Source organism: Pyricularia pennisetigena, assembly GCF_004337985.1.
Source record: "Pyricularia pennisetigena strain Br36 chromosome 4 map unlocalized Pyricularia_pennisetigena_Br36_Scf_6, whole genome shotgun sequence".
NCBI classification, from domain to species: Eukaryota; Fungi; Ascomycota; class Sordariomycetes; order Magnaporthales; family Pyriculariaceae; genus Pyricularia; species Pyricularia pennisetigena.
Window position 1 is genome coordinate 2,122,833 of NW_021940918.1, and position 17,249 is coordinate 2,140,081.

At 36.2% G+C, this 17,249-nt stretch overlaps 1 protein-coding gene across 1 annotated transcript; it reads left to right on the forward strand.

Moving 5' to 3' along the window:
- Positions 1–2,492, forward strand: PpBr36_06245 (uncharacterized protein; the record flags this gene model as incomplete). Its single annotated transcript, XM_029893391.1, has 4 exons — positions 1–1,540; positions 1,607–1,851; positions 1,937–2,265; positions 2,354–2,492. The coding sequence occupies 4 exons, from the start codon at positions 1–3 to the stop codon at positions 2,490–2,492; spliced, it is 2,253 nt and encodes a 750-aa protein (XP_029745883.1).
- Positions 2,493–17,249: the final 14,757 nt, after the last annotated feature.

The window sequence follows — 17,249 nt, forward strand, 5'->3', positions numbered from 1 at the left end:
ATGTCCAGGACGAGAAACGACAGTGTAAACCCTGAAAACGAGCCGGGTGACCGTAGGACCTCGGTTCTCTCCATGTTCTCGTTCCGAGAGCGACATGGATCTATCTTAAGCGGTATTACCGACATCATACCTGAGAACCTGCCTCTTCCGTCCTCGTTTGTACCGACTGCACCTATCGTCCAAGAGATTCTCAGGAGAGACATAGCCGAGTGCTCGGAAGCAGACCACGACAATGAAGACGATGAAGATGACCAAGCTCACGAGCATCGCAGTGGAAGCATCAGCCATAGCCAAACGCCACCCCGTGATATTGATGCCGGCCCAAGCCATCATCATGCCCCAACCACATCCTCAGATGCCAAACTGGCTTTCCACCCTAACGGGGTTGCCTATGGCCTCTCGGGCTTCTCGGCCGTCTCGATCCAAGGCGTCGACCGTCCTGTCCCGAACCCACAGGAGCTGCAACAGTCTCTGGCTGCCGAGGTAGACCTTCTCCGAGACAACGACCTGATCCCCGCACGCTCTTCAGGGCAGCGGCGTCGAAGCAGCGCCACCTTCTCCGGACGCATGTACCGCCGCTTCCTGAGCACCCGGGTCCGCGACCACGACCAGCCTATCGACATGTTCTCCTCCGACGTCTTCCGATCATCCAGCCAGTCGGTCCCCCCGGACGAGCGGGCACCGCTGCTCACCCGCCCCCGCCGCCGCCGACCCAGCACCGACACGGAGGAGACGCTAGGCGAGAGCGACGGCGACTCGGAGGCGGTCAGCGACAGCGAGGATGAGTCGGTCCCGACGCCGCCGGCGGAGCAAGTGCACCAGAAGTGGGACTCTGCAGTTGCTGCGCAGATACTCCGCACGACGTGGCAGCGCGAGGCCAAGACGCTGGTGCAGTACTCTGCGCCGCTGATCGTCACGTTCCTGCTCCACTACTCGGTGACGGTAGCGAGTGTGCTCACGGTCGGGCGCCTGGGCATGCTGGAGCTGGCGGCGGTCAACCTAGCGACCATGACGGCGTCCATCACGTGCTACGTCCCCGTCCAGGGGCTGGCGACGTGCCTGGACACGCTCTGCGCGCAGGCATACGGGTCCGGGCACAAGCACCTCGTCGGCCTCCAGGCGCAGCGCATGACGTGGTTCCTGTGGATGCTCATGGTGCCCATCGCCGTCCTGTGGTGGTTTTCGGGCCCCATCCTGGAGAAGCTGGTCCCCGGCGAGGAGACGGCCGGCCTGTCGTCGCTGTACCTGAGGGTGCTCATCCTCGGCATGCCGGGCGTTGCGGCCCTCGAGTCGGGCAAGAGGTTCGTCCAGGCCCAGGGCCTGTTCCACGCAACGACCTACGTGCTGCTCATCACGGCGCCGCTGAGCTTTTTCCTGAACTGGCTGTTTGTCTTTAGATTTGGCTGGGGTTTCGCTGGGTCTGCCAGTGCCATGGCCATTGTACAGAACCTGATCCCGATCCTGCTGGTGTTTTATGTTGTCTTTTTTGAGGGGAGAGAGTGCTGGAGTGGGTTCTCGTGGAAAGCTTTCAAGAACTGGGGTAAGTTTTCTTTCTTCTGCTGGTTCCACGAGACAGAGGGAGGCTAACGCGACTGCGTCGTCTTAGGTCCCATGATAAAGCTAGCACTCCCCGGCATGATTATGATTGAAGCACAGTTCTCGGTCCTTGAGATCCTCACCATCGCCGCGGGTCAACTTGGAACCGCTCATCTCGCCGCTCAGAGTGTCTTGGTTACAGTTACCTCGACATCGTTTAATATTCCTTTTCCATTGGCCATTGCAACATCCACACGGGTTGCAAACCTCATCGGAGCAAACCTCGGCGATGCTGCTAGGACGACGACAAAAGTGGTATGTGGTGATGAATTTCTTCGAGCTGATTTTCTTGTTTGAGTGTCTGTCAATACTAACAATGGACATGTTCAACTCAAAAAAGGCTATTTTTGCTGCACTTGCAGTCGGCGTCTTCAACATGATCATGCTCATTGCACTCCGCCGAGTCTTGCCCGCCGTGTTCACAGACGACGAGAGGGTGATCGACATTGCTTCCAAAACCATGATCGTCTGCGGAATAATGCAAATCTTTGATGCCCTGGCTGCCGTGTCACACGGCATTCTCAGGGGCGTGGGCCGGCAGGCCATCGGAGGCTACGCGAACTTGTTTTCGTACTACTTTGTGGCCCTTCCGGTCTCGCTCTCGACCGCATTTGCGTTGGGCTGGAAGCTGAGTGGTCTGTGGGCCGGCTTGGTCTCTGGGCTTGCAGTGTAAGTCTGCCGTTTTTGATGAGCTGATGATATATCGGGTTGCCGAACCTCACAAGGAAATCTGCTGACCCGGGTGTATTTGTTTTAGCGTGTCTGCCCTCGAGCTGTTGTACCTGTACAACTCGGACTGGGAGAGTGCCATTGCCCAGGCCGCGGCCAGGATGCGTTCGGAGGAGGTCGAGATCGTTGAGCCAAAGGCCGCAGGGACTTTGGGGCCGAACCAGTGACCCATGACTTTTTGAGCTGCTTGCATATTAAAAGCCGAGAGATGGGCCTTTTTTCAGCTGATTAGCATGTATTTCTGTTTCACTGTCTTGTTGTTCTTAGCGATAAATTTTCGTGATTTGCTGTTTGTTTGTTTTTTTTGTTGGGTTTGCTCATTATTTGCATGGTCAAAATGGTCTACAGTGGGTGACCCAGAAGTGGACATGCCCCTAAAGTGGACAGCCTCCCGAAAAACTGCCATGAAAACAACGAACATGCAATTAATCGTTTTTCCGCAGTAAATCGCAATAAAACCTATATCTATTAATTCGCAAAAAGCTCCTCTACATTATAATCCAAAAATAAAACCGTAAATCCCTGGTCCTAATCCTAATTTCGGTATTATTACCGGATTTTAACCTCCATGGCCGCCCTTTTTTAATCCAGGCCGTAAACTAGTCTCAGGGCTCATCCCTGAAGCCCAGAGCTCCACAATTGAGCGTGGCTCAATTGCGGCTTTGCAATGTACCTGTGGGTCCATCCAAAAAACGCTCTGGTTCAGGTCTGAGGACAACTTGTCGATTTTCGCCGTTTATGGCGGTATTTTTGTAGTCTCAGGGCTCATCCCTGAAGCCCAAAGCTCCACAATTGATCCACTCCGTTCGCTTCGCTCCACTTCGTGGCTCAATTGCGGTTTTGCAATGTACCTGTGGGTCCATCCAAAAAACGCTTTGGTTTAGGTCTGAGGACAATTTGTCGATTTTCGCCGTTTATAGCGGTATTTTTGGCCTTTTTGCGACCGACACTCCTTTATTATTCCATAACCACGCAAAATATCGAAAAAAAAAACATCGTTAAAAATAGGAATTGGTAAACCTTTTTTATTAATTTAAAATTTTTTGCACCCGGTACGCCAATTAAAAATTGGATATAACCCGCTTTTTATCCGTTTATGGCGGTATCCTTATTATTAACCCAAAAATACCATCGATACCCATTTCGTATTTTAATAATAACAATTATAATCCGTTAAAATTTATATGTAAAAAATCGCAAAAGCGAAAGGAATTTTCACATATAAATTTTAATCCAAATATCGCAAAAATATTTATTTTACAATCCGTATAAGGTAAATTTTATTTAATATATTATACGTCCACTTATAAATACCATCGATACCCATTTCGCATTTTACTAATAACGATTATAATCCGTTAAAATTTATATAAAAAAAATCGTAAAAACGAAAAAAATTTTTACATATAAATTTTAATATAAATAACGCAAAACCACTAATTTTACAATCCGTATAAAATATATATTATATAATACGTTATACATCCACCCATTAAAAAAAACCATTATTTCCGCAAATTTTTATATATTTGTATTAAATTATATATATATAATATCCGGAAATACGCCTATATATATTTCGCTTTCCCACCAAATCGACGCAATTTTTCGCGGTCCCAATCCCGTATACGCGGCGGTAAATATTTCCTCCGACGTATATATTTTCCCGGAATTATACGCTAAAACCAAAATTTTTGGTAATTTAAACCTATAATATAAATTCGTTTCCTCAGCTGCTATATAGCTTTTAAACCTCCACAAACCCCCTAATACTCCTGCACGAATCCCATATTATAACCAAATATAATATATATACCGGGTTTTATATAATATAAAAAATATTATTTTGCTGGTAAAAACCGGGTACGGGAAAAATATAATATTGCAAACTATTTCGGTAATTCGCAATAATATTATTATTATCCAAATAATCCCATTAAACAAATTAAAGCAAAAACAATTACGCAATATACAACGTTATCCCGCCGCGAACCCCAAATTAATCGATTAATCCATTTTAAACGTAAATATAAATATGCGGTTTTTATTACTAAAATTAATTTTATTTAATATAACCTTTTTTGGAACCCGCAAACCGTTTGTAAATATACGTACATTTTTTTAAACCCGGAATAAACCACCAATTACCGATTTTTTAAACTTTTTCGAAACCCTATATTCCACCAACGTATCGTTTTATTTATTATTAATAAATTTTACATAATTTTACAATAGAAAGATTTTAGGGAATCGTTTTTTATATTGCGTTTAATCCGGGTAATTATACCAGCAAACGTATTTATATTCGGGTATACCGTAATTTTTACAGCAAAAATTGAAATTTACGTTTTCGACTAATTATATTATAAAAAAACAGTACGTTTCGTTAAAACGCCTTTCAACCGACCCGAAATTACGATTATAATATAATATTTAAAACGCAAAACCTTTATTAACAATTACCGGCGCCTCCTATTTTTAATAAAAAATGTTATATTATTATCCGCCACCCGTATTTTTAAAATTATTATATATATGGACGCCAAAAACCGTATTATCCAAATACGCCAATTCCTAATAAAAAATTTCGTATTTAAAAAATTTATTAAACGAAACGCAACCGATATAATTATCCGGTACGATGCATTTATACCTAAAATCGACAAAATTAAAATTTACGCAAAATTTTCCAAACCGGATTTTAAAATTCGCATTATATTTTCCATTTTATTTTTGGGTATAGGTATGGATATACCTAATATGGAACGTATAATATAATACGGCGCGTTAATATTAAACGACCCCGTAAACCTGTGGTAAAAATTCGGACGAACCGTACGCGGGCCCAACCGTAAAAAAACCGCATATTTTTTTGCGCCTTATTGGTATTTCGATACGCAGGGGTTTATCGCTAAATATAAATTAACTAAACCAAAATTATTAACCAAATTAACCAAATAACCCGTAATATTACGAAAAAACGCTAAAAATTCACAAATTACCCATTTAAACTTTTTAACGTATTTATAAACGCGGTTATTCCCTATTAACCTTCCACGTATCGCTAAATTTAATTTAAACGACAATAACCGGGCAAAAACGTCGGAATTACCACAAACCGGCCTTTTGGGTATATTTAAACCACGCGTTCCGCCCTATTAAACGTAATAAAAAATAATAAATAGGAAAAAATTAAAAAAGGAGGCGCCAAATATGCAAACCTTCGCTAACGCTAAATATTTTCGACGAATTATATTGGATTTTATACAGGAAACGAATTTATTTTTTACAATAAACTAACCTGAAAATTATTATAACGCCTGCGTCCACCAAATTGGAGTTTTACCCGCATTACCCCCTAAAAAATAACTAATTAAAATACCCAGGAAAAATTCCAAAAAAGGTTATATATTTAAACAATTGGACAAATGGGGTACCCATTTTGCAATAATTATTTTTTACCTAAACCCGCGGCGGTTATACGATTTATTATCCCAGCTAATGTTACCCAAACCAGTAATTTTTAATATCGTTAAAAAGTTCGTCCATTCCTATAACCGGGAATGGACGAAAAACGATTTATTGGAAAATATTCCAAATTTACAATTAATTAAATGGTTTAAATAATATAGCGATTATTTCGTTGTTTAATTCCCAATAATATACGAAAATGGGATACGAAATTACGCCTCCTATTTATACAAATAATAAAAAAAAAGGCGGCGGAATTAAAACACGGTAACACTTTAGGAAACGATAAATATAATTAACAATTATTCGGGAAAATAAATTAATAAACGCCGACGAACGAATTAAACGGTATTATAACCATAAATTAAAATGCTGGTTAACGTTAACGGTTGCAAAAATATCTAATATAGGAACGCCTATAAATTTATAATTTAAAAACTAAAAGGCGAATGAGGTTAAATTTTAATTAAATTAAATAACGTACCCTGGATTATAAAAAGGTCGAACGATAAAAAAAGCGACGCCGAATTGGATTAACCAGGGGGGGAAGATTAAATAGCGTAAAATATATAATTATTAAATACCAAAATCCCCAATTAACGGCTTAAATAAAACGACCAAATACTGGATAATAACAATTATTATATAAATTAAAAACCTGGATTATATATAAGCTGGTACGGCGTAACGGCGCCCCGATTAAAAATAAAAGGGTTCGATATTGCGAATTGTAACAATTATTACGGTTAAATTCCGGAAATTTTGGCGTTTCCATTTTAATTTTATTTTATTAGCAAAAAACCCTATACGTAAACCCAGCTATAAATACCTTTTTTTTATTTTTATTAGCTTTTTTTTTTTTTTTACAATAAAAACCTTTTTCCCAACCGCCAAATTCTTTTTATAACGATTAATAAAAAATTGTAACAATTAAACCAACGTTTAATTTTTAATTAATAAACGTAATAATTATTATAATCGCAAAATTGCTTTAGCAAATACTGCAAACATATTCGTTAGGAAACCTAATTAAAATATTTTTAATTGGACAAAACTGTTTATATTTTACCCACCCAAACAGGCATTAACCCAGTCGTAACGAGGGTAAATTATAATTAACGCTTTTGCATCGCAAAAATACCCCCCACCCGGTTAGGTCCGGGGCAGTTTAACTAACCTTATTATAATAATAATTACAATAATTGCTTTAATTCGCCAAAAACCGTAATAATTATTACAATTACGTTCCTTTATTACCATAATTCCCAAAAAACGCCAAAAAGGCCAAACCTCCGCCCAAACCACCACCAAATTTACGTTGGAACATATACCCAATAATATTAAATTATTTACCAATTTAATAACCATATTATAAAAAAAAGCGCGGATAAAAAAAATAAACCAATATTTTAAAAATTTGGAAAATTACGACGCGGATACTGCAATTGTTTTGGAATTAAATTTTGCTCGGTTGGACCGTTTTACATTATAAGGTTATTTGGATGCAACCGGAATCCCCCTAAATTTTCCCCCCATTCCTAATAATAATAATAATAATTAAAATAATGTTAATATAAATTCCGGCGATAATAAATTTACCCCCGCCCCCGTCGATAAAAATGGAAATAATACCGATATGGACGCCGGCGATAACGAATTTACCCCCGCCCCCGTCGATTATAATAACGACGATATTTATATAAGCGAAAACGATAATTAATTTACCCCCGCGTCCGCCAATAAAAACGATAATAATATTAATATAAATAATAATTATAACAAACCTGCCCCGGATTTGGACAACCGCCAATTGCAAATTCCCTTGGTATTTTTTAAATTATTTACCAACGCATTATCCCCGCCACCAAAAAACCCCAAAAACCGGCCCCTTATACCATAACCGGAAATTATTATTAACCCAGTACCCGCGCCATTAAATAAGCCGCCCGTACCCCGTATATATAAAACCACCACCGTTCGGTTAATTAAAACCAACCTTATTTCGGTATTGCGGACGCAACCCAAATTTAATTCGACGCCAAATAATGGATTAATAAATTTCGTATAACCCGAATATTATTTCCTATCGTACAAAAATACGGATTTCCTAAATCGTTTGCCCGTCCCGTTATAAAAAGATTTTCAATTGGGTAAAAACCAATCCGTATCGGCGATAACTATTACAATTTAACGCAGGGCAGGGAATACGAATATTGCCAAAATAATTCGCATTATACCCTATTTGGGTTATATTAACTGCCTTAAAATTAATAATAATATTAACCCGCCCGTTTGGTTCGGTCGCGGAAATAATATTTTCCGTAACACGAACGAAACCCTAATCGTTTAAACCTTTAAACGCTTTTAATCCGCTATTGGCGTCGCCGCAGTAAAAGCACGCGTTAATAACCAGATTTTAGCATACCATTTTAACAGTAATTCGTCGAATATAAACGAGGTAATGGTTATATTTAGCTACGAAACGATAAATATTTTAATATAATATATTAATATAATAGGTTAATATTTCCTTTTATTGGATTGCGATAATTGTTACAATTTTTACACTAATATATCCTGCTATTTACTATATTGTAACAGCTGTTACAATTTTTTGCGGTAATACCAAATAATTACTGCTACAATATAATAACTGTTATAATTTGGTTTTTACCCTTTTATATATTTTGGGATAACGGGTACAATTTTAATTATTGGTTAATTTATTTTTAATCGCCGACATATTCGGTTTTTTAATTTATTGTAAAACAAATAATCCCGGTAAATAAATTAAAGGTAATAAAATGCCCGTTTGGCAAAAGACCTTGGCCTCCGTACCGGATATATTTAACGACAGGGGTATTAAACCCATTTTTAATAATTTGGCAAATCGGCGTCGCTTACCCTTTATCCCCCCCTTTATCCGCTAAAGCGACATTAACCTCCCCGGGCTAAAAATATTCGCAAACAAATTTAAACCGGTTATAATTCCCACAATCCTCGCCACGATATTAATTTATTTGCGGATAATAACCACCGGACCTAATTTTAAAAACGGCGATTTAAAATTTAAAACCGCTAACCCTGGACCATATATATATAACGGTTATTATATCGACGATTAATTTAAGGTTTACTACCATTTCCTTTATTTTGTTTTTCGCCGGTAGGGAAAAATCGTTATTAAAAGCAAAAAAAATCCTAACGATTTTAATGGAAATTACCGCAACCCTTTTAAATTTAATATCGAACAATCCTCCACCCTATTTATTATCGCCGATTATGCAATTATCGCCGATAACGTTATCGTTTTAAACAATTTACATTTAATGCAATTTTAATATTGTTTAATTACCCGTTCGCGAACCGACCAAGTTATCGACGTCGCCAATTTATTTAGTTTTAACCGCGTCTATTATAATAGGACGATAATAATGTTCGTTATCGATACCTGGTCCCGTTTTAAACCTATTAAGGTCGGACGGTTGAAAAAAAAAAAAAAAACGTGCAAATTAAATTTAAATGCACCCATTGGATTTATTAATATTTAAAAATATTTTCAACAATTTGTACGACGAAGGGCGGTTTTATCGTCCCATTTTTACCAAACCTAAAACAAAAATTACCGAATTTTATCCCAAATTTTTTGGCGACGACCAACAAAACGATTTCCTCAATTTTATACAAACCCAATCCACTATCGCCGATCGATTTGCTAATATGGACCGCGTAAAAAAGGAAATTTTCGAGGACGCCCGCGAAAAAATCCTAACGGCTTTTTTGGTATATTATACGCAATTTTTTATTTTGACCAAAAATTATCCCTGGACTGGTTATCTCTTTAATTCGGACGCGATTTAGGCTATTATAAAAAAGTTGCGCTTTTTTCAAAACACCTTACCTGTCGACGGTTTAAATACCGATAACAAAATCGGTTTCAAATACAAAAAAATCAAAGGCAAATACTTTTAATTTAACTGGGATATACCTAATGCTCCTTTTGGTCGCCATTAATTACCCCATTAACTGGCTGGTAAATTATATATACATTATCCCTAATAATTGTAATTGTCGTTACAATTTTACCCCTATTTTTATAATTATTGTTATAATCCTGCCCCTATTTTTGTGACTATTATTACAATCTTTGTTTTTGCTAAATTAACTTTTTTTTCGGTTTAAATGCCCACACCCTATTAAAATTGGAGCAGTTAACTTTTAAAAATTGGTTATTAACCAACGAAATAAGCACAAAAAAAACGATTATTTATTTTACGGCGATTTATATATGGTATATCCGTTACCAATACGACCGATTTATCTAAAATACCGACGGATGTTTTCCCACTTTGATTTTCGTCCCGGCCAGCCTTATTTCGCAAATATTTAAAAAAATAATAACTAATTTCCCAACCCTCGACGTTAAATATTATTATAATTTAACCGAAATATACGCTACCGATACCCCGCGAACGGCTACTATTTTTACCCAAACGCAATTTTACGATACTTTAACCAAATTCGCCGCCCGCAAATCTGATCCCAAATCTGCGGGTACGGTTATTATTATATTTTATTCGACATTCCTAATCCGAAAAACTAAGCAATTGGACGAAATCCATAACGCGGAAAAGGTATTTAGCCTATAATATATAAATAAAATTGTCGATTCCAATTTTTAGCAACGCCCCCCCGACGTCGACAATTTCGACGATAATTCCAACATTAAAAATAATACCCAGTAAATATTTTTTGTAACAATTATTATAATTTCGTTATATTAATATATTTGTTTAAATTAAATAATTTTATTAGGAACCGTTAACGCAGAAACGGTCGGAAGGCCGATTTTTCCACGGGCGAAAACACCAAAAATATCCGGCGTTTAATTATATATTTACTATCCGGTACCCTTTTTTAGCGTATAATTGGAAACGAAGCTTAATACCTCCGCTACCGCGAATCGATAATATACCGCGCATTTCGCCTTATCTTTTGTATTAATCGGGGCATGGCCATTACCACGCCAATTATTAACAAAATTAAGGATATTATTGGCCTTAATACCCTGGTTTAAAATAAAACTGCAATCCTTTTCGCCCGACCTAAAAGCTTATCTTAAAAAAACATATTTACGGTCGATTATATTTGGGAAAATAATGGTTATTTCGTCGTTTCTAATATTGATAAAAATATTAAAACCTCCCTATAAAAATTCAAATCGATGGGTTGGAAATAATGGCTATTTCACCCTCGAATTTTAAATTTTATAACTTTTACCACCACACTAAACGAAAAATCGTCAGTAATTTTTAAATATACGGGCGTATTTACGGTACGCAAAGGTATAAATACCGGGCTTATTTTACCCAACGGTATAATTATTTATCCCCGTAAACGCATTCCGCCCCATAATATTATTATTAAGGAGCTCCAATTTGGCCACCGTTTCGAAAACGTTATAACGAATACCGAAACAATTTTTAAAAACATTATTACCGCATTCGTGGGCGAAAATACCGACGATATTGGTCCCGTTCCATTAAAAACTCCCATTAATGCGGATATTATAATTGGTAACCGTTAAACCTCGGTTTTTTTTAATATAGGTTTTATCCGCCTGCTGCAGTTTTTAATAATTAATTACCTTTTTTGGTTAATAATCCACGCCGAAAACGATACCCGGGATATTAATTCGGCGGAATTGGGTAAAATATTGGCGTTAAAAAAAGTGGATTTTAAAGCCAAATACCGTAACGTCCGACAAAACCTTAAAAAAAACCTATAAAAAGGAAAAACCCGTTTTAAATCGGTAATTGTGGACGTTTTAATTTAATATAGCGGCGACGGTTTTTTTAATTGGGTTTACTCGAAAATTTGCACTAATTTTAAAACGCTACCTCCGTCGGGCAGGGCTAAAATAATCCATTTTATATTAAACGAATCGCCATTTATTACCCGCGTGGTCGAAATCTGCATGGAAAAAAAGAAAAAGGGTTAACGCGTCCTAATTATAACCCCTAATTTTTGGATTTAAACGTAAATTGGCCATATAATAACAATTATTACAATCCCTTTCCTTCCCCACAGTTATTGTAACAATTATTACAATTTTTATATTTTTGGATTATAATAAATATTATAATAACTGTTATTTTTCCATTTTTATAATAACTGTTACAATTTTTAATATACCTGCTAATTTTTTTAATTTTATTGCTTTTATTTTGGAAAAAACCAGCTTCGGTGTAACTATTATCCGATTAAGCCTATCCTAAGCCGAACGCGACAAAACCGTTTCCGATTTCACCGATTCCAGCTCCAATTTTAACATTTATATCCTAAATATTAATATTTCCAACGCTGGTTTTAATTTGCACCCCAATTGTTGCACTGGTATTATTATCCCTTTAATATGGAACGCTAATATACAATTGCAAATTTGTGGTCGTTTAATTCGGTTGGGTTAAAATAAACCTATTATTTGGCGCATTTTCGAAATGCGAGGTACCCTTTTCGATTGGGTAAAAAATCGCATATTCCGGAAGGTTAATACCCCTTTTTCTACTATTCCGGCCGTTGCTAATATATAATAAATATTATTTAAATATATTACGCGTATACGCTTCCCCAAAACTATCCAATTTCCAATTGTTAAACAATTTCTGGCGTATAAGGTAATGGCAATTATATTCTCCTAACCTTTCAATTGCTTCGTTTGGATAGCAAAACCCCCCCAGCATTTTAATACCTTTTATTTTAATAGGACGCGTCGCATAAACGAATTCTATTTTCGCCTGGTTTTAATGTTCGTATTAAATATTTTTAAACAGTTTAACGAACAAAATTTGGTGGAAAAAACGTCAATTTTCATTTTAACGTTAAATCCAGTTTATATTAATTACTAATACCAGGAACAAAATAATAACCGTAATACGTTTGCTAATTACATTAATCGTACATATTTGCCTTATTTCGATCTTACCACCATGGATTAAAAGTTTATAGTTAAATTAATAAAATGGATTAAAAACAGCGATGGATTTTACGACGAAACCGCGACCGCGCGGGTTATCGGGGCCTTAATAAAAGATTTTGGTTCTTAGGTTATTAAACGCCGGGAAACCAATAAACCGTTTAAAAAAAGCATTTTTGGTAATAATAACGCCGATCTTTTAGCGGTCGTTATTCCGTTTTTTTTATTTATCGATTTTGGCCTTAATTACGATAAATTTATATTCGATTCGTTAAAAAAACCCTGCATACTTATTTCAAAAAAAAATAAAAAGGAGGACGATTCGGTCCTTAAATCGTTTACCGCGACCCCAGCTCGGAAAAGGAGGCGTAGCGCTAATAAACCCACTCCTAAAAAAACATTCAACGTTACCAAACGTTCTCGTCTCTTTTAATCGGTTTGGGTTTTTTTGTTTTACTTTTTTTTTAGGGTTTGGTATTATAAAATTGGGGGTTTTATATATATAATATTATAATAATTATTATTATTAGGATCCGGTTTAATAAATTTATTATTTGTGGTTAATAAGGTATTATAATAACGGTTATTATTAAAATCTTTTTTGCTAGATTTATAATTGGCGGTGGATGGAGGATATAGTTTATTTGGGCAAAGAAAATAGATAGGAAACGGGTTATTTATACGGAGGATTTTGGAAAAGGTTATACCTCGCATTTTATTTTAAACCAAATTTACAATTGGTATTTATTTGTTTGTATTTACTGGTTTTGCGGACGCTGTTTTACCTCCGTTATTCGCGGGTAAAATTACCGTTATTCGTCCATTTAACTCCTTTTTATAATGGAACGATCCTCGTTTTTACCCGTTTTAGTTTACGTAATTTGCCTTTTATTATTTTGAATTTTATGCGCCTTTTTCGTCGGATTCTTCGTATATTCCGTCCAGCAAATTTCTTTTAATATTAATTATACCATTAATATTTAAACCGTTTATCCGGTTATATCCCTTTTTTGGATTTGCCCCTATTTTTTCAATATCCGCCTAAAATAATACGTTATTGGGGCGTACAATTTTTTAATTAAATACCTCCAATTTATCGCCCATTAGTTTTTTCAAACCCAGGTATAATAAATCAAGGCCGTCGAAATCGAAATTGGGTAATACCTCGGCCTTTTCGCTTCCCCAACCATTTTGGAATAACAAATACGCATAATGGATTATATTTTGGTTAATTAACACTATATAATATTTACTATTAATGCGTGTACGGGCGATATTTTCCAATATTTTGCGCACTGTAATTGCGATTGGCCCCATCGTTGCACAATTTAGGAATGTTTTTCGCAAATCGTGCGTGGAATTGCGGTTATTTTTAATATTTATGGCGAAACCCCTATTAATATATTTAATTATTAGGTTTACCGGTTTAAATCCATTCCCGGCCGTGGTATATTTTACGAACGCTAATTTTAAAATCCCGGTGCGCAGCGGTTAATTTATAACCTTTGGTCGTAATAACCAGGTTAAATATAATATTTTAAGGCCATAGTTTTTTGTTTTACAACCGTAAAAAAATAGGACCAATTGCGGCACTATAATTTCCAATACGCCGTAATTTTTTTAGTGGAACGCGCTTATTATTATCCATAAAAAATTAATTATTTGCAAATAACGGCGTTGCGTATGGAAAGCGATATTAATTTTGGGTTTTATATCCCATAATCCAATACCTATTAAACCGTTAATATAACCAGCGAATATATTATCGTAAATACGGTTTACCACGGAAATATATATATTATATGGTATATCGGTAAAAACCTTTTCCAGGGCGTTTTTAAAAATTTAATCCTTATCCAATAATCCGTTTTGGATTAAAACAGCAATTATAATGCACAAAATGCGGGACCGGAATACATTTTATAAAAGCCGTAAAACGTGGTAAAACTCTTTTTTATTTTTTTAAAATTGGTTATATTTCCCCAACCCTATTATATTTATAAATATAATGGGGGCGTAATATTACCATAATTGGTTAATAAAATTAAATTCGATATGGAAAAACGCTGGTACGGGTAATATCCATTATTTTTTGTTAAAGGGTTAAAATAATTCGATATAAGTTCCCTAAATAGCACGGATATATAACGTTGTTTTTTAATCCCCATAAACGAGGAGCAGGACGGAAAAATAATCGAAATGGTCGGGTAATAGGTTTAAAAAACGTTTAAAAAGGATTTTGTGGATTTGGATAACTCCTGCGTATTCCCCTTCGTTTTCGGTAATAGCGGGGGTTTGGATAAGGTAGGAGGTTGGTATAATTCGTGCGAAAATAGGGTATTATGGGATTGCTCCAGGCGTATATGGGCGGTTGGGGAATAAAAAGCCACAAATTTGGTGCATTATATAATATTTGGCGTTTTCGTAATAGGTGTCCGGATATTATAAAAAGGCGGGCGTTTGCAACCATTTTTGGCGGAAAAATACGGTGGCGTGCCACTGGGATTACGTATATCGTTCAAATCCTGGCGTTAATATAAAGAGATACGATGTTAAATTTTGCATTCGGTTACGTTTTCCATATCCAAAATCCTGTACCTTGTCCAAAAAATTGAAATTGTTATATACGAAAAATAATATTGGGTTACGAACGATCCTTTTTAAATTTATCTATATATTAATATATATATATATATATATATATATATGTAAAAAATTATTATTGCTGTTCGCGGTAAAAGTTAAATATAAATATGGATATTGCTAATAACGTATTCGGGCAACGGCGACAAATTGTTGGATTTACCGTTTAATAATTTTATAAAATAAACATATTCCAAACCCGGATAATATATTTACAATACGTCGTAAAATTCCATTATTTATAAAATATAATACGAATGCGCGTAGCAAATAATTGTTTTTTTGGGCGGAATATCCGTGGGTTAAAATCGCCAATATTAATATAACGCGTTAATTTTTTAACGTTAAAGGGTTTATGGTTTTTAAAAAAGTATTTGGTTCCAAATATACCACGTTCGAAATTTATAACGATAAATAAAACGGGCGGTGGCCCCGGGAATGTAATAATAGTAAAAATATAAATTTGTATAATATTGGCGTTTTAAACGGGATTTCCTGCGTGGACGTGTCGAATATTTGTTTAAATTAATTTATATCGCTTACGTTTTTGGCGGAACAATCCTTTATTCCCGAAAATTGGAAATCTGTAGGTTTAAACCGGTTAAAAAAGCGTAAATATTATATTAATTGCTGCAATTCCCTGCGTAAAAAATCGGTTTTAATGGGCGCAGGAAATTTATTATTAAAACGGTATTCGACCCCATTAACGCGTAAACGTTTTCGGATTTAAAAATTTCGTAATGTTTTTTTAAAAAAAAATATTCGCGATAGGGTAGGTCGGGTAATTTCGTAAAAATTTACCGCTATTACCCAAACGTGGATAAATTGCGTAAAATTAGTGCGTCGGTAACGGTTACGCCAAAATTTGGTAATATCGCGAATAAATTTGGTTTCGGGGTTTATTTCCGTTTCGGATTCGGATTCCCTCGGTAATTGCTTTTAATTAACTAAAAAGGGCCTAAATTCCCATTTATTTTCGAATATATAATTGGGCGATAATAATTGGGATAGCGATAAAAACGAAAGTAATTGCGATATCGATAAAAGTAATAGGGTTAAATCGGACGTAGGGTATTGGGTTGCAGGTTACGCGGATGGGAATACTTTTTCGGGTATATTTATTAATATTATTGGAAATGTGTTTTCCATTATTGGATTCGGGTTTTATTTGGTTTAATGGTATATCGAATAAAGGTTAATATGCGTAAATATATGGTATGGTAGTAAAAATTTTTTATTTTTTTGTGTATCGGGGGGAATGGTGGTTGGCGATATCGCAGTATTGGGTGTTTTGTTAATGGTACCGCTATAAACGGCGAAATGCGATAAATTGTCCTCAAATTAGAACGAGCGCGATTTTTTCGACCAATTACATTGGTCGAAAAGCCATGTGGCTGAAAGGTATATGGAGCGCTCGGTCCCCATTGCGAAGCAGGGGGGTCTAGTCTGAGCACTGAGACTAGTATTTTTGGCCTTTTTGCGACCGACACTCCCTTATTATTCCACAACTACGCAAAATATCGAAAAAAGAAAATATCGTTGAAAATAGGAATTGTTAGGCCTTTTTTATAAATCCAAAACTTTTTGCACCCGGTACGCCAATTAAAAGTTGGATATAGCCCGCCCTTAATCCGTTTATAGCGGTACTGTTTTTTTGATTTTTTTTTCGATTTTCGATTTTTTTTAATATTATTTTTAATTTTTGACCAAATTTTATATTTTTTGCACGTGGAGGGTCGTATATATATATATATATCGTTATACTAAATTTTGGTGCATATATTAAATTATATAAGCAGTTAAATAGGCGGATAGGCAAAGTATATATTTTTTT